General features: G+C 42.1%; 1 protein-coding gene across 1 annotated transcript; it reads left to right on the top strand.

Moving 5' to 3' along the window:
* The first annotated feature begins 134 nt into the window (after window positions 1–134).
* Window positions 135–6298, top strand: si:ch211-256a21.4 (uncharacterized). The gene is made up of 4 exons (XM_049574821.1): window positions 135–844; window positions 1005–1209; window positions 4305–4496; window positions 4887–6298. The coding sequence occupies exons 1-4, from the start codon at window positions 836–838 to the stop codon at window positions 5210–5212; spliced, it is 732 nt and encodes a 243-aa protein (XP_049430778.1). The 5' UTR covers window positions 135–835; the 3' UTR covers window positions 5213–6298.
* Window positions 6299–20692: the final 14394 nt, after the last annotated feature.

Raw genomic sequence — 20692 nt, 5'->3', positions numbered from 1 at the left:
ATGATCTGTGAATAAAAGTGAATTTAATGTCTTTAATTGACTATTTAGAATACATCTGAATTGGCTTGTGATAATTATCTAGACTTAAACATATTTATGTTTTTATTTAAAGACATCTACTGCCTTGATTTTGTACGACACATGCTCTGAAGGCATTTCAGTGTGATGTGTTTTTTTACTTCTTTCTGTTGGGTGGGTTGTGGGCGCCGTTCCGTTGCAACAAAGTCAAGCAAAGAGGGTGGTACTATATGACGAAGAGGGGAGATATCTGAGGTTGAAGACGCCATCGACCGTACCACAATGTGCCCCCGTGTGAAACTGAGAGTGGGATTTCCTTAAATGTTGTGTCGTAATGACTCGTTCACACCCCCCACACAGTGTCTGCATCTGACACAAACAAATGTCATGTTATATTGCTGCTGTAGAATATCTCTAAAGTATCAAGACATATTTAGATACTGCCCTTTAATGTTGTTCTGAATTCCTCGTTGCATAATGTCAGCTATGCTATCTTCTGCTTCCTCAAATACTGAGTCGTCGTTGTGGGCGCTTTCACTTTCCCTACAGTGTGAGGTGGTGGGTCACAGTGGAGAATTCACGGGGAAATTTAGCCGCTGGCTGGGGGAGTTTCCATTGCAGCAGAGGCGGAGTAACACACTGAAGCCCTTGAGCTGCATGTGAGGGCTTGTGTATCTGAGAAGTACAAGTAGGGTGTTCAAAGTGTTTGTACAGTATAGCAGTATTTGTACAGCAGCAGTAAGTCGTAGTGTAAACTTTGTTCCACCTGAACGACTAACTTCACAACTTTGCTCCTGACACCTTTCTGTCCTGTACAATGACAAAGGTAAGACTACTTTTATTACAGTTCTACATTCATAAAGCTGATTTATATGAATTAAATGACAAGTTTTGAGACAGACTTTCTTTCTATTACTCAACCTCAACACTCTAATTAAACATTTGTTCTCTCCTGTCTTTTCTCTTTCCCTGTCTTTCTCTCTCAGTGGTGTAAAAATATGAAGTTGCTGGAGCTGGGAGACACTATCAGCCGCTTCAGGTTTTCTCAGTCCTGCCTGGGTTTGGCAGGCTGCCTGTGTGTGTGCTTTGCAGTGTGGACACCGTACTGGCTGAAGGATAGGGGACTCTGGACAGAGTGGAATAACACTGAAAGCGACCAGGCAAATCGTCGATATGGCCCCGTCTTCAATGGTGAGCAACAATTTACATCTTTGACATTCTTCCAGTCAACAGATCAAATTAGTTACGTGCCTAAACCTGTCACTCAGGGTTCAGTTACAGCTTTGACTGACATACAGTAATAATAAAAAATGTATATGAGGCAGGGCAACATCCTTAATTAAACATAAGTATGTCTTTGATGTGCTGTGTTGATCAGGCACTGCAAGAGATTAGCCTCAGGGAAACTTTTTTACACGTCTGAATCTCTAGAGGGAATCAGCATCAGGAGGAGCGTTTTGAAAAAACACTAGGGTACAGATGAGCCTCTCAGCAGTGGTAAACAAGTTTGAGCTCGCTCCAGTACCAGAGATGTGAATTCTTTGCACAAGCTTTCACACTTGACTGAAGGCAAACATGCAGAAATCTTGGTCAGCTGGTCTTCGTCAGCTACATCTTGTTTGTTGTTATTGTTAACTAAAAGAAATTATGTCTGTATTATAACTATTGTGTGAGAGAGTGAGAGAGTGAGTGTATCTCCTGTAGACCACTGTATGTGCTTTCAAGTTTTTTTTTATAAACTATTTATTTTTGGGAGAGGATCTAAAGTATTCCTTTGACAGTTAATAACACACAGTTATATAATTGAACAGAAACATAAGGACATTTTAGTAATGTACAGTATAAACCACAAGATTATTTTTAATCATTATCTTTTTTCACTTTCTTTTTATTTTTGAAGTACAGTATTAACATATCTTTTGTCAATGCAGATCAATATACAAGAAGTGTGAGAGAGAAAAATAAAGTATTAAATAAATAAACTTTAAAAATGAAGAAATGAATTTTTTTTTAAAAAAAAGCTTACACCCACATATAGAAAAGAAATATTGCAAAAAAGGATTTTGTATAACAAATAAAGCCTTTCACCCTCATATTTTGTATTTACTCATATTCTATTTCTGTCCATATCCAAAGGATGGCTATGAAAAAGGGGATATAACCAAACTATATACAACCAGAGAGGTAGAAATAAAGGCTAGAATGAAATAAAACAGAGTAAATAAAATGCTTGTAGCAGTTTGGCCTCATAAATTGGACGTTACAATGCAATATCTGGACATAGAAGAGAACGATTATAAACTATTCAAAACAAAAAATCTCAGAAAAAGAGTTGCACCAAAGGTACTGGAAAATAAATGAGTCCAGTAAGAAAACTGGAATCAGAAAATATAGAATACGCTAGCTGTCCAGTCAGTAACATTGTCCCTTATGCCAGGAGGAAACAAAATACCCAGTTAAAAATCAATATTAAGTCATAGATGCTAGGATTGGGTGTCTTTTTTCATGCCTTCACACCACCGACATTATATGATATATGACAGTATTTGTGTAAACTAATGGTGATAGAAGTCATTGTAGCATGTGTGTCATTGTCTAACCTAAAATATTGTGTTTCTAACACGCAGATAGCCTACTTAGACAGATCTTGCTGGGTTTAAATACTTATGGCCCCCAGAATACTGATTAGGCAGGAAGTAAGCGCCCCTCTTGCTGTAGGATGCGATGACGTATTGGCGCAGTGAAAACCGACACATCAGTGGGCGGAACAAAGATATGTTTTTAAAATCATGTGGCACATAAATTGCTTTTGTAGGTAGAAAAGGTCATCTAAAGATCAAGTTATATGTGGGAAAATTCCCTCAACTCAAACAGGGGCAGATGTGTTTTTCTTTTTTACTAGTCCTGTAACATTATCCCCACCACACACAGTTGCCATCTCTTTCAGTTCAGCGACCTCTGGTGGTGTGTGCTGTGCACTACACAAAGCATCTCAGTTTAATAAAATAAGAGGAGCGTTTGTATTTTTGATGGTACTGAAAATAACGTTCAGGATTTCTAAATACCCTAACCTGCCCAAACCTAAAAGGAAATACTACATAATAATTAATATATAAACAAAAGTAAAAGCAAAAAGAGTAAAATACAATAGAGGTAGCTCAACTGTAACCATTAGCTAACTATTTGTACATTGTTGTAGCAAGACATTAGCCTCAGACAGCTAGCATAATGGCCAGCTTGGTCCGTAGTAAACACAGAAAAACTTAGTCTGAGAAAAACTAAGTTATCAAATCCAACATTAATCACAAAATAGCTGTAACAGTGCTTCTTGTTAAAATGTGCCTAGTAAAAGACAAATGGTGGCTGTAATAACACCAGTTACACTGCTATCAAACTATATAATTAGGGTTTGCCTTAACAAAAGAGTGCCCAACTGAGACAAACTGCTGGTAATTGTTAACAAAGAGAAATTGTCCCCTGTCAATGTTTGTTGTACTCCACTGTGTCTTTTTTTGTCCAAGCCCACTTTCAGAATAAGTGTAATGTGGTATGAGCTCAACATGCATGAAAAACTACCTAAAAAGTCCATGAACTCTTGGTTTTTACCCTTCTGGTTTCAGTTTTAGGCAGGGACATGTTGTGAGGGCATCAATCCAGGAGTGTGTCATTGCCTCAACATGTTTCACTTCATCACGCTGCCTACTTATTATAGCCAGAAAACTCCAAGCAGTACTTCACCCACAAAATGACCGTTCATAGATCAGTTAGTCATGCTGTGTTACCTGGAATTCATTAAGAAAACATATTGTTTTATTGATTGATCGGGGACCACCTTTAACACCAGTAAAACTCTATCAGAACAACTCTCACACAGCTCCTGCAGTATAATCCAAGACTCATTTACACAGTCATATGCTCAGTACTTCCCAAATATGTATTTTCACAGAATCCTTACTCTTAAAATTGAACTGAAAGTGAAACTTGTCCATGCTCTTTTCTTTTTAAGTGAAAATAAATGTGTTGGGGAAATACTGAGCAGCTTATTGGATATGTAAGACTTGGATTATTCTGCACAAGTTGTGTGCGAGTTTGTACATGGATGTTTCAATATAGTTTTGCTGCTGTAAAACGATTCCTTCACAAATTCAAGGTAACACGGTGAAACTAATTGATATATAACTGATCACTGGATGAATATTCCTTTGATATTACAGTGGCAGATGAAAGTTTATATCTAGTTCACCTTTTTAAAACTATGTCTGTGTCTTTTGTTTTGTGTCTTCTAGCCCTGGAAGCAGAGAGAGTATTTGGATTCCTCTCCTTCCTCATGGCTGTGAGCACCAGTGCTCTGTGTCTGGTGTTTGCCCTCTGCTGGACATCTGAGACAGTGCGCTCCTACTCCAACACTCGCTCCCTCCTCATGGCAGGGCAGGCCCTCTACCCCACCACACTGCTGCTGCTCACCATGGCCGCTACAGGTAGAATATTACGTGATCAACACCATGTTTTTGTGTTTTACTTTATTAATAAGTGGGCTGTTGTTGTTGTTGTGGGAGTTTTAAAATAACATATACATTGCAAGTAAAGGCATAAAAAACAGCCCAATTCCAATTAACCTCCAAATAGCCTTTTGGTTTGTGCAGTACATGTCAAACCCACACCTCCAGAAATTCTTTAATGTACTGCTCATTTACATACCCTGCAGGGCAGCAGTTTTTAAAGAGACTTTTTACTTTCCTTGGAATTGCAGTTCATTATCATACAAACTCTTTTCTAAAGCTCCAGGCGCGTAATAATTGACCTTAATGACTTTCTTCTTTTCCCCGCAATGATACTTGATTTGACTCGTTTTTCTCCTCCATCCACAGGTTTCTTCTTCCTCCTCAGCTGGTCTCTCTTCACCTCTCACCACCGGGAGGAAATCAGTCAAGACTTCTCCAGCCTCGGCTCCTCCTATTGGCTAGGGGCTTTTGGTTGGGTGCTGCTGCTGGTGGTGGAGCCGATTGTGTTTGTAGTCGAACAAGCTGTTGTGCCTGACATCCTGCCAGACTTAGAGAAGTCCGTAGAGTCGTGGCGCATTGCCTCTCAAGTTAAAGCCGCTAAACTCACTTTCAGCGATAGTTATTACCCTGGTGACTGCAGAAGCATCTTGGCTCCTGAGGGCCTTGCGTGGAGTTCAGATCTAAGGACATGACAGAGGAAATGAATGTGAATGTTTAAGTTACGCATTAACGCACACAGACTCAATGAGAAGCCGGCAATTCCTCGCAGCTTTATAGATCTATACAGCCAGACTGAGTATTGATTAACTGTGCTGGGAGTTAAGTGTATGCCAGAGGAATTAAGTCTGAATCCTGAATGTCAGTGGGACTGAAGGCTCCAGCTTCCTGAGGAGCTGATCGTTGTGGTTAGTCTCCAGTTTGCTCTCAGTATGAACTGAACTGAAATAAAAACACACTAAGGTCCAACAACACTGGCTGGGAAACTTGGCACATAGTAGAAGATGAGAGGTGTTCTCTGACAGTGTGACGACAGGTGTTTGCAAAGTTTTGAATTTCATGTGCAGGTTTGCCCCTGGGCCAGGAGCAGATTCAGTTGTGGCAGGTTTTTCAGTTGAATTTATGTTTACAAAACACTCACAGAACATTCAACACGTATTTTTAACTGAAAGTTTCAGTAAGAAATGCAATGGAGTTGATAAATGTTAAAATAGAGCCATCTTGTGATGCCCACGTGACACTTTTTACAGACCTCAACAAAAGAAAAATGTTATTTTAAAATGATTAATGCACATGACAGACACACATTGTGTTCCTTTTGTTGTTCTCCTATGAAGGGTGTCCTGTTGATGATATGTAATAAATATCTGTGGTCAAACCCTTTTTCAACGATCATTTATTTTAGCACCAATGAGTTGTCATATGACTGTGGCTTTGGACCCTCTTTGTATCATAGAGTAAACTGATGACCCCTGACTAAGTGACATATTTTATGGGTATTTCCATATTATATTCAATGCAAATGATACATGATGATATAATTGGTAGTATATATCATATGATAAATGGTACGGTTAACCCCAAAAGTGAACACAGTAAAAGGAAATTGTGTAGAACGAGCAGATCTATTTCACAACACCCCACAGCAGTACTTCTGTGTGTTACCCCTGAAATTCTGATGTGAGGGATAAGAAACACCTCTTACATAATTACTTACAGCAGCCTTAAAGTGTAAAACCATCAGATGGCTGAAACCAGACCCTCCCACATACTATACATGGATATAAAAAGTCTGGGACCTTTATCAGATGGAACAAATTACATCCATCTTTATTAAACAATTGAGTCCTGTCATGGCTCTATTAATACAGTGAGCTTTATCATCCAGTCGGGCTCAGCCAAACTTTTACTTTATATTCCCCCCATACACCTATCACATAAATACATGATATGTCATTGTCTGTAGAAAAAAAATTAATTTGCACCTATTTTTTATGTGTGTCATTGTAATGTGGAGTGGACAATTAGTACCATTATTTTTCATTCCTTTTTTAAAAAAAAAAAAATTCCTATTTTTTTCTGTTTAAATTTTTTATTTAATTTTTGTATTTTAAATTTTTTCTTTCTTTTCTTTTTTTTTTTTTTTTTTTTTTAAATTTTCTAACCAATGGATTAAGATGTCGGAGTAGATGTCTGTGCTGCTTTGTTTTTGGAGCAGATTATTTCCTGTGAAAATTATGATGACTTTGAGCTTAATTTTTAACTGCGAACTGCGAACTTTTATCATGCAGGACAAGGCTGTTCAGCAAAGAGTGAGGGCTCTGTGAATATATATTGTGGTCAGGTCTAAATATTTATTTATTTATTTATTTATAAAGTTGTCTGACACCTTTTAAATCTAAGCCACGCAACCTCCCATGAAGCTTTGGCGACCCCTAGTGGTGGTTAGAAGCCCCAAGTGGTAACCAGTGGTATATTGTATGTTCAACAAGGCTTTGCTGCCACGTGCTATCCACACCCTTCCACAGTTAAATAAGTTTTAAAAGTTTACAACCATAAGGTGTGTCTGTCTTGCAGGCTATTATCTGGGAGCGGGAGGACTGGGTGCTCATATGGCTGAGCATGATGGCTAACTGCTTGGACAGTTGTCCTACATCAGCCCACCAGGAGTTGCATGTGTAGTGAAGCATACTTTTTGCCAGCCAGTCCTACATCTGTCTCCTTCCTGAAACACTTACCTCATGTATTTCCAGCACACAGTTCCCAGCTCTTCGGAGCATTTGGACCACCCGACAACAGACTGCCTCCGAAGTCGTTATTTACTTTTCTCTCACACGTTCCCAGGAGGAGAGGAAGCACTCTGACGCTGGACTGCTTATGTTTATGTTCTCAACCTGCCAAAGTGGGGGAGAATTAAGTGGCTCTGGCTCTGTTAATTGGGCGTTAATCAGGTGTTGCTCTAATTAAAAGGCAGTTCCACCCTGTTGGGCCCTGGTAATGAGTTTGTTATTAAATCCACAGAGGATTTTTGTCTCTTTTTCAATTTACCAACAGGGTAGTGCTTAATTGCTGTGTAAATGAGGGGAACGTCCTTGAAGGTCGTCTTGCATCAGCACACGATCCATGAACAGAATTGTTTTAAAGAGCCTCCCCACCCAAACTTCAAATCCATTCAGTTCGCAGTGTGTTGACCTCTCGCGTCCAGCTGTGCCTCTCAGCAGTGACTGTTATTTTAGTTCAATTCTCCTTTCTAAAAGGAACCTCTTCAAGTCTCATTTTGCTAAATTGAGAGAGCAGGTACGCCACTTTCTTTTGTGAATAAAAGTACTTTTAAAATTGATTTCCCTTTCATCTAAAGTTGCTTTTATTTCCCCCGGTAGGTGCTGTCTGGGGCCATTGAAAGCACGCAGTCTTTTATGGCTGCCAGTGTCTCATAAACAAACCCTCCAGTTTTCACCTTCCACCACAACAAACGCTGCTCTTTCACCTTCCCGAGAAAAACAGAGCAAAGGTTGAGAATGCCTTCAGAGAAAGACAGGACGAATCAATGTGGAGATAGGAAGAAAGAGATAGTGAGACGTTTAGGCACAAAGGATGAAATGACAGATGAATGGTGGGAGATGTTACGTGCAGATAGACAGGTGGCCTGATAGACACAGAAAGATTGTGGGTACTGATTGTTGAAGGGCATTTGCTACAGAGACATCAATCAGAAGATGGCACCAAGATTGAGCAGGCCGCCAGCGCTTCCTGGCAGCATGTGTAGAACACAACCTGGGATAAACCACTGCTCTTCATATCAATTAGAGACCAATTATACAGCCATGTCCTACTAATTATGCCGCACTGCCACTATCCCATCCCCCCTCAGTATAAAGCCTGTGTTCGTCTTTGCTCTTGTCTGTTTGTGGTTGTGTTCATTGAGATAAATAAATAAACTCGCCGGCTGCCAAGTCAAAGCATCCTTAATCAGATTTTCGGTGCTGTAAGTTTGTATTTTGGAGGGGAAGAAAGCAGCCTGTTGTTTTCTGGCTTTACCTTTTGGTGGTGCTGGTGTAACATCTATAGCTTTGCCTCTTGCAATGAAATCTGGTGAAATGTGCAAGACACTCACTTGATGAGTAATGAAATCACACACACACACACACACACACACACACACACTCAAAAAAGGCTGTGCATGTATGTAAACGTGTTTGATTTTTATTTGCGAGGTAGACAAAGTGTGATTAATATTCTCCAGCATATTTCAGAGGATTTTGGAGCCAGAATGTACCGGACTACTTAATAAGTCAAGTTTTATTTGGCTGGATCTGTGAGAGTGATGAATTATGAAATAAAAGCAAGAACTCCATGCCTTTTTTTTTTTGCAGTTTTATTTCTCTGTGGTTTACATAATTCACTCAGAACATTTGTAGCTTTCCTGACAGGTTAACGCTGTTGGGTTCAAAGTCAAGACGCTGAGGAAATACGCAGAAAGACTAGACAGCAGGGGAGGACTAGACATTAAGATGAGAGGAGGAGAGGGGAGAGAACAAAGGGAGAGAGAGGATTTGAGATGTCACAAAACAGTTTCACGCTGACCCTGGATGTGTGGTGTCCGACTTTTTGATCAACTTAGAACCAATCGCTCCCCCGGCTCTCTGAATGTTCTGATGTGGTCAGAATCAGAGTTTGACCACTGCTGCATTGTGCCTTCCACTGCATTGTCATCAGTTAAAGTGGACACTCTTTGAAAATGGAAAAGTCGGGAAATTTGATATGTGCTGTTCTACAATCTCCAAAAAAGCAGACAGGGGGAGGGAGACGGAGAGAGGGTGTACACCTTGTGTCCTTCAGTCGTCTCTTTTTTTTTTCACAGGGACTCGCTTCATCTTGCCTGTAGAATCTGCAATGAGCCGTTGCTCTTTGTGACTGACATCCCACCCAGACCACCCTGCTGATTACATTTGTTCAGCAGTGCTGAGTGCGAAGGAGACAGACAGAAAGGGGAGAGACAGAGCTTACTTCGGGGAGAAAAGACTTTCTTGATTATCCTGAACTCACATTCATCCTTTCAACTGAGTGCAGGTGTTCTTGCATAGAAGAACTCTCTCTGCCGTCTCTGGTATTAACATTGTTTTTGTGTCTTTGAGCACAGACTTGTGAATCCCTGTGCATGTACCGTATCTGCCCGCCAGTACCCTTGTTCGTAAGTGGTGTCGTCTCGGACATCTCAGTCCAGACAATGAAGCTGTAGTCCCATTCTCGTCACTCTATTCATCCCTGGCCAACTGTAGCCGCTCCCTTCTCTTATCTCTGTGTGACCAAGGAAATTAAATTACAAATATAATCACTTGGCGCCAGTTTCTTTAACAGTGCGCCTCTGCTTTGCATATAGAGTGTGCTTGCTTTGGAGACACGTTGTGTGAAGTTACTTATTGGCCTATTTACGATAATGGGCTCTGCTCTACTAGTGGAGTCACACACACCTTTTCACAATGACAGTGAATGGCACGAGGAAGTGAAGCGAGAGGAGGCGGGAGGGGGAAAAACAGAGTATAAAGGAGAGACATGGAGACGTGGTTGAATCTTGGAAAAAGAATTCTGCATGGGTGAATAATCTAAAAAGCAATGAGGAGATCTGTGACGATGAGCAGACAAAAAACATCCGCTCACTCTCTCTCTCGGGTTGTGTCCGAAATCACTCCATCTTTGCCACCCAGTGCATTATACTTACTCCTATTTTAGCAGTTGATGCATTATAGTGTCCTCACATGGTACAAATTAGTGTTCATAGCATATACACTGCTTTTTAACCACACTTCCAATGTCCTTCCAGGGATGGAAATGTCAGCCTGTCAGATGGTCCGTCCCCCGTGGTTTGGTCCAGACTGAAATATCTCAACAACTGCTGAACGCATTGCCATGAAAATTTGAACTGACATTCATGGTCCACAGAATCCTAATGACTTTGTTAATCCTCTGACTTTTCATCTTGTGCCATCAGGTCAAAGTTCACCCCTCTGAAATATCTCTTTCTACTTGATACCAAATTTTGAACAAGCTCTGACCAGACATCAATCGTTCCACTCCACTATTTGATGAACTGCTGTGAAATCTGGAACAGACATTGAATGAATTGGAATATTTTTGCTGATCCAGTGCCACCGACTTTTCAGCACCATGATCCAGTGCTGCACCTAGCACATTCGGTGACATAGGCAAGCTTCCCCTCTACGCCACCATCCCCATCAGTGTCAGCAGTGTCAGCAGTGCAGGTTCTTCTGCCAGGACTAGAAGCGGTAAAACCCTGGGGGGCATTTGGTGTCCCTCTCCCCCTGAGTGGCTCCCTAGGCAACTGCCTATGTCGCCTATAGACCATTTCAAACTTGACAGGATAATCATTCTAAATGGGTCTGAGCGTATTTCCTGTTAGGATGGCACTGGTGCCAGACTTTGAGGCCACTTTTATTGACCGTCTATGACCCATCATATCTTTGTTGTTTCATCTGTGACTGAAAATACTTCTAAAAAATTACAAAACACAAATCATGTGATGCTGACTGACGTTTTAATCTAAATGTGTGCGTTCATTTCCTTGTTATTGGCCTCAAAACAGATCATGACTGTATCCATCAGCTGCAAATCCCGTTTGATCCAATACATTATGACACATGACCAAACAGGGCAGGTCTGGCCTATTATCACTGACCAGACTTTAGTTAACCAGATCATAGATCGTACTGTGTAGTGAGTACATCCAGCAGGTATGTATCTGATTATCAATAAATAACCAACCTTCAAACTGTTAATGATCAAGATGTCTAATGTTAGCCTGCTCTCTCCATGATGTTTCCTATCTATCATCGATTAGGTGGTGCTAATCGCCAAAATATTAGCAAAACCTGGACCTTTATAACTTACCAATACTTATTCATTTGTTCGTCAATTAACTAAGTTCATAGTATTCACTCTGTTAAGTTAACATTAGCCTGCATATCTCTGTTGAGATACCCTACATTCATTTGGAGATAAAGCCATTAATGCCACTAAGACTCAGAGACAACTCAGAGACTCTTTATCTGATGACATAGTTTCTCTAGATGGCATTGCTCTGGCCTCTAGCACTACCGTAAGAAACCTCGGAGTGATATTTGATCAAGATTTGTCTTTTAATTCTCATGCATTTTTTCATCTGTGTAATATTGCGAAAATTAGGCCTATCCTGACCTGAAAAGATGCAGAAAAATTGGTCCACGCTTTTGTTACCTCTAGGTTGAATTACTGTAACTCTCTATTATCAGGTAGCTCTAGTAAGTCCTTAAAAACTCTCCAGCTAATTCAGAATACAGCAGCACGTGTACTAACAGGAACTAAGAAACATGATCATATTTCTCCTGTTTTAGCTTCTCTGCACTGGCTCCCTGTAAAATCCAGAATTGAATTTAAAATCCTACTGTTAACTTATAAAGCTCTAAATGGTCAAGATCCGTCATATCTTAGAGAGCTCATAGTGCCTTATTATCCCACCAGAACACTGCGCTCTGAGAACGCAGGGTTACTCGTGGTCCCTAAAGTCTCCAAAAGTAGATCAGGAGCCAGAGCCTTCAGCTATCAGGCTCCTCTCCTGTGGAATCATCTTCCTGTTACGGTCCGGGAGGCAGACACCGTCTCCACATTTAAGACTAGACTTAAGACTTTCCTCTTTGATAAAGCTTATAGTTAGGGCTGGCTCTGGCTTGCCCTGTACCAGCCCCTAGTTAGGCTGACTTAGGCCTAGTCTGCCGGAGGACCCCCTATAATACACCGGGCACCTTCTCTCCTTCTCTCTCTCTCTCTCGTATTCTATTACTGCATCTTGCTAACTCGGCCATTCTGGATGTCACTAACTCGGCTTCTTCTCCGGAGCCTTTGTGCTCCACTGTCTCTCAGATTAACTCATATCGCAGCGGCGCCTGGGCAGCGTGACGTGTGTGGTTGTGCTGCTGCCGTGGTCCTGCCAGATGCCTCCTGCAGCTGCTGCCATCATACTTCTACTGTTATTATACACATATGACTACTGTCACACATGTATACTGCCAGATATTAATACATACTTTCAACATATTGTACCACAGTAGCCAGAACTATAACTATAATATTATTACTTTCAACAATGTTGTTGTAAGCTACTGTCATTACCTGCATCTCTCTCTCTCTCTCTCTCTCTCTCTCTCTCTGTGTCTCATTGTGTCATGTGGATTACTGTTAATTTATTATGCTGATCTGTTCTGCACGACATCTATTGCACGTCTGTCCATCCTGGAAGAGGGATCCCTCCTCAGTTGCTCTTCCTGAGGTTTCTACCGGTTTTTTTCCCTGTTAAAGGGTTTTTTGGGGGGGAGTTTTTCCTTATCCGCTGCGAGGGTCATCAGGACAGAGGGATGTCGTATGCTGTAAAACCCTGTGAGGCAAATTGTGATTTGTGATATTGGGCTTTATAAATAAAATTGATTGATTGATTAAGACAGTATCTTCATGAAGGTGTAAAAGAAACAGAGGGACAAATGTTACAGCTGCTCTAGCTTAAACCCTGGAATATTGTGTGTGCTAGCAAATGGTCCATAAAATGATATAGTGCTATCTCTCTGTGCCCCTCTTCAGCTCCAGTTGGAGCCCCAGGTACTTATAAGATGTGACTGTCTCAACCGCCATCCCTCCTATGCAGATTGGTTGAAGGGGAAGGGGATATCTCCTAAAGTCCATCACCATCTCCTTGGTTTTTGATGTATTCAGCTGGAGCTGGTTCCTCCCACACCAGCCTGCAAAATCACTCACCAGCTTCCTGTACACTCCCTCCTCATTCCCCCTGATGCATGCGACGATGGCTGTCATCCGAAAATTTCTGCATGTGACAGAACTCGGAATCATGGTGGAAGTCGTCAGTATACAGGGTGAAGAGAAGGGGGGCAAACACAGTACCTTGTGGGGCTCCTGTACTGCAAGCCAGGGTGCTGGATACACTGCCACCTATCCTAATGAACTGAGTCCATTTTGAATGTGAAGTGACTTGCAAACGTTTTCACAAGAAGTTTGTAAAAAACACACTTTATATAGAATTACAGTGAATTTCCAGCACAGAGCTTTTATTTTGAAGTGCTGTTTCCTGCTGTAGAGTGAGTAAAACACTAACAGCGACTTAACAGAGACAGAAAACTAGCTTGACGACATGGCTAAACACAAGTATGACGCTGAATGTGTTAAACTGTGTGGACCTTGAACTATAAGGAGAAATCTGGACCCCATGGCTGCACCAGCTGACTAAAATCAATCACTGAGGCAAACTGTAAGTCGCTGTAGCAGTATAGTCAGTGATAATAGGTCAGACCTGTCCTGTTTGCTCATGTCTCACAATGTATTGGACCAAACAGGTTTGAGTTGAGTTATACGCAGCTGACGGACACAGTCGCGATCTGTTTGGAGACCAATAGCAAAGAAAACAAGCACACATATTTAGATAAAAACATCAGTCAACATCACATAATGTGTAATTTGGTGGCTGGATTTTTCAGTCAAAAGTGAAACAGCAAAGATATGATGGGTTGTAGTGTGATTTGCCATGCCTGCCCTCTTGACTTCAATAGAATTGGCACTAAAGTCTGGCTCTAATGCAAAATTCAAATGCTGTCACTGACATTCCTTCTTTAAAAGTTTTCTTGGTAGCTGACAGGAAGTAAACAGGGACCAAAGCAGTCAACAGGAAGATCCGCCACTGCCATCATCAGTTGCTAACTTTTGGTTCATGACCAAATACCTGCGAAACTAATGACAATTCTACCAACGTCAGCTGCAGCTGTACTTTTTGTTTGATTAGCTAACACATGCCAACACACTGAGCTAATTGTGAACATGGTAAAAATAACACCTGCTAAACGTCAGCTGTGCTTACGTACAGCCTCGCAGAGCCGTTCCCTGGCGTGGATGTGGAGTCGTGTCGCTAAATATACCGCAATGCAATGTTTCGCCTTAATAGACGTGTCATTGCCATTATGCAGCACTACACCTGTCAGTGATGATGATGATTCATAAGTGTCTAAAATCGCAATTTACTGCTCACTATAGAGCAAAGTCATTGAGTCAACGAGGGAGTGATTTCGGACGCGGCATCATTCACTCACTCACTGATGCCAACTGCCATTGTGTAGACAGCTTCCTCTTCAGCTCAAATCTATTCCACACACGTTAGACCATCTGACTGAGTAAACAGTCCCAATCTCTCCCCCTCTCCCTCTTCCTGTCTCTCCTGCAGGTCTTTCACAAAAAGGGAAGGGATGAAAACCTGTGTATATTAGAATGATGTGCCTCCCATGGGAGCCAAATGGGAAAGTTGGTAAAGGAAGAGTGAGGGGAGTATGAATAGAAGAATAGTGTTTTTATCATTGTTATTATGAGAAGGCCATCACGGGCCTCCATTGCCTATTCCCTATTCAGTTAGGAATTTATTTGCTTATGCAGAGACTGTTATACTTGCGTGTACAGGCAGACCAGCAAATGCAAAACTGTATCAATGCCTTCGGATCTACCCGGTCCCTAAGCGCTCGCCGAGCAGGTGGATGGTGTATTTATTTGTGATCTTTATGTATTCAGTGCCAGTTACTCTCCCCTCCAACTATTGGGACCACATGTTTGTCAGTCCCTTCCTGAGGCATCTCTGTGTTCTGCTGCAGTTAACAAATGCCATATGCCCCTGAGTTAGGCTCAACTGCTCCATTCTTTCTCAGTGTAGTCCAATCCGCCGAAGACATACGACTCTGTGAATTCTGAAAAGAGACGGGACTTTCCAAACTATTGTTCTCAAACAATTACTGTATATGTCTGCTCCTGCGCTCATAAAGCCCGTAGGTATCATCATCCTCGCCACCAGCAGGTTGCCGTGAGAGGGCGGGGTGGTAAAATAATGGCTCCCCGCTGGATCGTGTGAATCATTGCGATGACTGGCTGATAAATGCTCCACCACCCAGGCTCTGGCTCCAATAGTAATTTCTCTCTCCAACTGGACTGGCTGCCAAATGACAACAACCTCCCTCCGCAAGCCCCCACCTATCCACAGCATCCTTCACAGCCCCTCCCTTCACCTCCTATAATTACTGTACTCTATAAGTCGGGTTTAAGACCAGTCACTCTAAATCAGCCTTGAATCGCCGCGTGTTACTGTGTCCATTGTTCCCTTGTCTGAGCTCTGGCAGAGCTAGTGCAGAAAAGGGCACGGCTGTCCTGGCATTTCCTATAATGGACTTTGTAGTTAAAAGACAGGGAAATAATAAGCAGATCTACGTGCTGGAAAAGAGCTCATTGTGTTTGGTGGGAAGTTAAGACCATGGACAGTTGGGGGTTAGAGTTGACAGACAACAGCGCTTCTCTTTTCACACTCCTTGACACATAATGGGACCAATTTTTCTCTCTACATCTCTCCCTAGTGGCCATGATTTGCTCATTACATTGATGGAGGGGGACTGAGGGAGGGAGTGGGGAAGCGGGAGAGCGAGAATGACCAGTCAGGAGACAAATAGTGTGAAATTTAGCGCTGAGAATTCACCATTACTCTCATTTCATCTGAGAACTGTACCGAGGTAACCCACTTATTAAGGTGTTTAACAACATGCCAAGAATCCTCCCTCCGAGGATGCCAAACGTTTGAAATCTTGAGGAGTTGTTTGCGAGCTACTATCCCTCAGCTGACAGACCTTCTGTGTAAACCAGCACCAGACAGTTTGGGAAAAGAGGACTAATACATGGTTAAACACAAGACAAATCCAGTGAGTGGATGTTTATGTGACTGGAGGTCCCCTGGCGTCAAAGGGACTGCTCCTCGATCAGGGAAATCTACATTTAATTAACACAGAATTAAAGAGCATTGTTATTTTGATTAAAGACACTGGTTTTGATTCCCCACTCCACTCTAGTGCTCCTGGATCTGGCTTAAGGTTTAATTTCATTTGGTTTACTGCGAGTGGATCAACATCCATCTGGATTGCTCAGGTCTTTCCGGAGAGCCATACCGTAAACTCCAGCACAATCACACTATGCCTTCACTGCAATCTCTGCATGTTATTGACCTCCGTGTGGCCTGTCTTGCTGCGGTAACAGGAGGTCGACACTCACAGTTGCTGTAGCTTAAGTTGTTCTCCATATTGTCTAACTCACCAGAACAGAGGAGATGAATGGAACCGGTCCAAAACCAAAATAACTCTGCAGCGCCTCAGGGAGAGTTATAATGCAAGACTTGGAACGAATTAATACGGTCCCAAGACTAGACTATCCAATAAAATGAATATTTGGATAGCTGGACATGGAAGATATTGTGGTGTCAGGCTGTCAGCAGCTTGTGGGGGATGTTATTTGTAGAAGCTGTGATGTTGTGGTGCGTCTCTGCTCTCTGCTAAAGCTCCATCAGTCAGGATGAGCCGACAACAAACGCAGCCGAGTCATACGGGGTCACACGAGGCCTCGAGACAGCATCACTCAACTCAGCTGTCCCCTGGCTGTCACTGTGTGATTATAAGCACGCTAACCTGCGGTACAGAGGGAGGGAGAGCCAGTAATTAATCACCTCATTGGAATAATCACATAATTGATTATTAACAAAACCTGAGGTGAGGGTGAGAGGAGAGGGGCGAGACGAGGGAAACGAGACTCTGAGAGGGAGAGACAAGGGGAGATGAATGAGAGGGGATGTGAGTAGTGGGGAAAGGGGTTTGTTCTGGCAGGTAGCTTTGACGAATAGCTCTGCATTGAAGTCTACCTCTTTGAGTATTAATCTGCCAAATCATGTCTCTGGATGAGGGATGGAAGAGGCGGACAGTAGGAGGCGACTCGCTGAGAATTGGCTGGGCGAGGCTGAGAAAGTTGTCGAACGTGCTATGAAAATGCAATTAAAAATTTGCATAGCAAATGCTCAGTATATTGCATAACACTCTGTGGGAATATGAGAGTGAAATGCCCTCTTTACCCTGAATACAATCACAAAGATGCCTACATTCTTCATGACATTTAGAAATATCATGCTGCAATTTTGGTCCGTCTATTCAAATGTGGACGAAGCTGACATTTTATTCCCTGTGAGGAAGACACCGACGCTGCTGTGGAATTCATTCATTGTCCATCTCTGCTATTGACACTTTCCCTTAAGCTGCCATGTGACTTGAGCTGTCAGGGGGTCTTTTTGGACCTTTGGCTTACATAGTTCTGCCTGGAAGGCTTGATCTCTTCCCCCCTTTCCTTGTCACAGCCTGCAATCAGCCTTAAGCCCTTTTGTGTTCTCCACTCTGAGCTAAGCCTGTTATCCTGTGCAACTCCTTTACACAAGATCACTGCTATATCCCCCGTCTCTGTCTTTCACCTCTCACACCTTCCCTCATGTTCCCTTTCTCTACCTGTCTGTTTCTTTGTTTTATGCAGAACTAAAAGTAATGATTCTGAAGTTTCTCAAGGACAGATTAGAAGCAAGGTTGGGTTACTGAACAGCCCTACCAGACGCAGGCACTGGGGCCCAAAGTGTAAGCCCACCCCACCCCCCGCCTTCACCTGCCAAAATATCACTTTTAGAGACACATACCTAACTGGAAGAAATTTTAAATAACCACAAGGAGACACAAAATTTGCAAAGAGATGCAAAAAGGTTGCAAAAACACACAAAGGAGCTTCAGAAGACTATAAAATGGGGCAAAACAACCACACAGAGCACAAAATGACTACAAACTACAAAGACATTAAAAATGCAGGAAAAGAGACAAACATCAAATGCAAAGACACACAAACAGACTACAAAGAAATGCAAAACAGCTACGAAGAGACACAAACAGACTGAAAAAGACTACAAAAGGAGCAACGCAATTACAAAGGGACACAAAATGACTACAACGAGATGTAAAGAACTACAAGGACACAAATGACTACAAAGAGACTCAAAATGACCACCAAGAGACAGAAGACTACTACAAAGAGATGCAAAACAGCTGTAAAGAGATACAAAGACACTTAAACAGACTACAAAAATGGGAAAAACAAGCACAAAGTGGCACAAAATGACTACAAAGACACTCAAAAGGACTACAAAGACCACTAAGAGACACAAGAGATGCACTAGAGAAGCAAAATAGCTGCAAAGAGACTCAAAAAGACGACAAAAAGGGGCAAAACAATCACAAAGGGGCACAAAATGACTATGAAGAGACATTTCAACTAAAAAAGATGTGAAATGACTACAACGACATGCCAGCTGCAGAGAGACACAAAAGACTCAAAAGTCTGTGTATCTTCCACCTATGTAGGAGAGTTGGTAGGGTCTCTGTCTGTGCCCAGGGGACCATTGCCTCATAATTTGCCCATAAGACTACTTTATATATTATTTAGTCTTCTTCTCGTGTGTCACCTACACACCAGCACAGACTAACAAACACAGACACACAGATCCTCCCAACCCTCATTTCTCTCCACCCCTCCTTCCCCCAAACACATGCTCTGCCCCTGCCATATTCCCACTCGTCCCTCCCACTGCACACACCTGCAACACATTCATACGCACACACACGCACACATTGCTCATTGATGTTGTTTGGATTCATCATATTAGAAAAAACACCCCCTCCTAGTGCAAGGTGTCAGCTCACTGGTGCATCGCAAACTCCTGTATGTCCTCCTAAACTGCAGCCTCTAGTCCCCCAGGGTCTGCTCCTCACATTCATAACACTCCGCTCCATGCCAGGTGGCTGTCTCCACAAGTCCTCTTCCCCATAAATCAGACTGTCTTTGAGTTGATCAATAACAAGTCAATTAGCAGGCGCAGAGAGATGAGGGTCTCAGGGGGTCACCACTTGTTTGTCAGGCAGACATCTGCAGCTCCGTCCCTGTCTGCCACGGAGCGAGGTGTGTCGTTTACCTTGGAAGCATGTGGCTACTTGGCTATCATAAATCTAAATATCAACTATAAATAGGCCTGGAACATCTTGCTACAATCCATCATTTGCTTGTTCTTGGATATGTAATGTATCAAGCACTGTGTACTTCAAATCTCCCAGCTGTGTCTGATGGATTTGGATAGGCCTGGAAAACAACATTTTTTCTCCCCCCGCTAACTTTTCTGTGTATTTGCGCTTCAGCATTTCTTGTGAATAAGCTTGTCACAAAGATACAGACAAACAAACAAAAACCACTATTGCTGTCTAAGGTCACACTTGACCATATGCACCAAATATAAGCTGCAAAGCCTGCCAGTATTCATCCCGCTCCCCTGTTAAGCTGACAAGAGTGGGAGAGACCCAACTGTTGTTTGGTGCCCACTGACTGTGTATCTAATGACTTGGCTGGCAAATCCAACGCAACAGCAACAGGCTCCCGTGGCGAATACACCAGATTAATCCCCTGGATAATTACAAACAAGAATGATCTTGGGCAAATACTCCCCATACCTACTGAGACATTACATCAAACGATGCTGTCTAATTAAAACTCAGTCTGAATGGTGACGGAAAGACAGCATTCGGAGAAATGAATGAAATGTGCTGACATTATTGAGAGAGAAGAATCGCAGATAAAACCACAAGGGATGGACAAAACGACAAGTGACACAAACACACAACACAGTGTTTCTGCTCTGTTTGACCCCTACAGCAACAATTCAGCTGGTGTCTATGGCCTCTGTAAGTTGTCTTATGTTGTCTCAAAAACTCACTTATCAAAATGCTAATTGCCAGATGAACACTTCAGATTCTAACAGCTAACACACACTAATATGACTCATTTGTATCGCCGCATTTGTCATTTTGATTCACAGCAGTCACCACCTGAATTGCTGGAGCACCAGTCACAAACAATGCAAGATGATGTGAAGTGGCAAGGGGGGGAAAGTCTCAATAATACAGTAATTGGAGTGACAATGATAACAATGGCGCTGATTATCATTGCTGCAATTACTATTATTTTCTATTTTTTTTAAATTCATTTCTGCTCCTTTTAATTATTCAGTTTCCGTCTGCCTTTCTCATACATCATATATCGCCCTGTTCCACACACTAACACGTTTCTTTACTTCAGCTGCCTCCACACACTTAACCACAACCACAACTTCTTGCTTTGATGTGAAATGTATTACTGTAATTGTTTTGTCTTGATGTCTCACATTATATCTGTTTGAGACATCAACATAATATCACCTT

Source organism: Epinephelus fuscoguttatus, linkage group LG4 (assembly GCF_011397635.1).
Source record: "Epinephelus fuscoguttatus linkage group LG4, E.fuscoguttatus.final_Chr_v1".
NCBI classification, from domain to species: domain Eukaryota; kingdom Metazoa; phylum Chordata; class Actinopteri; order Perciformes; family Serranidae; genus Epinephelus; species Epinephelus fuscoguttatus.
Note: the sequence above shows the minus strand (reverse complement) of the source record. Positions and strands in the feature narration are given on the sequence as shown.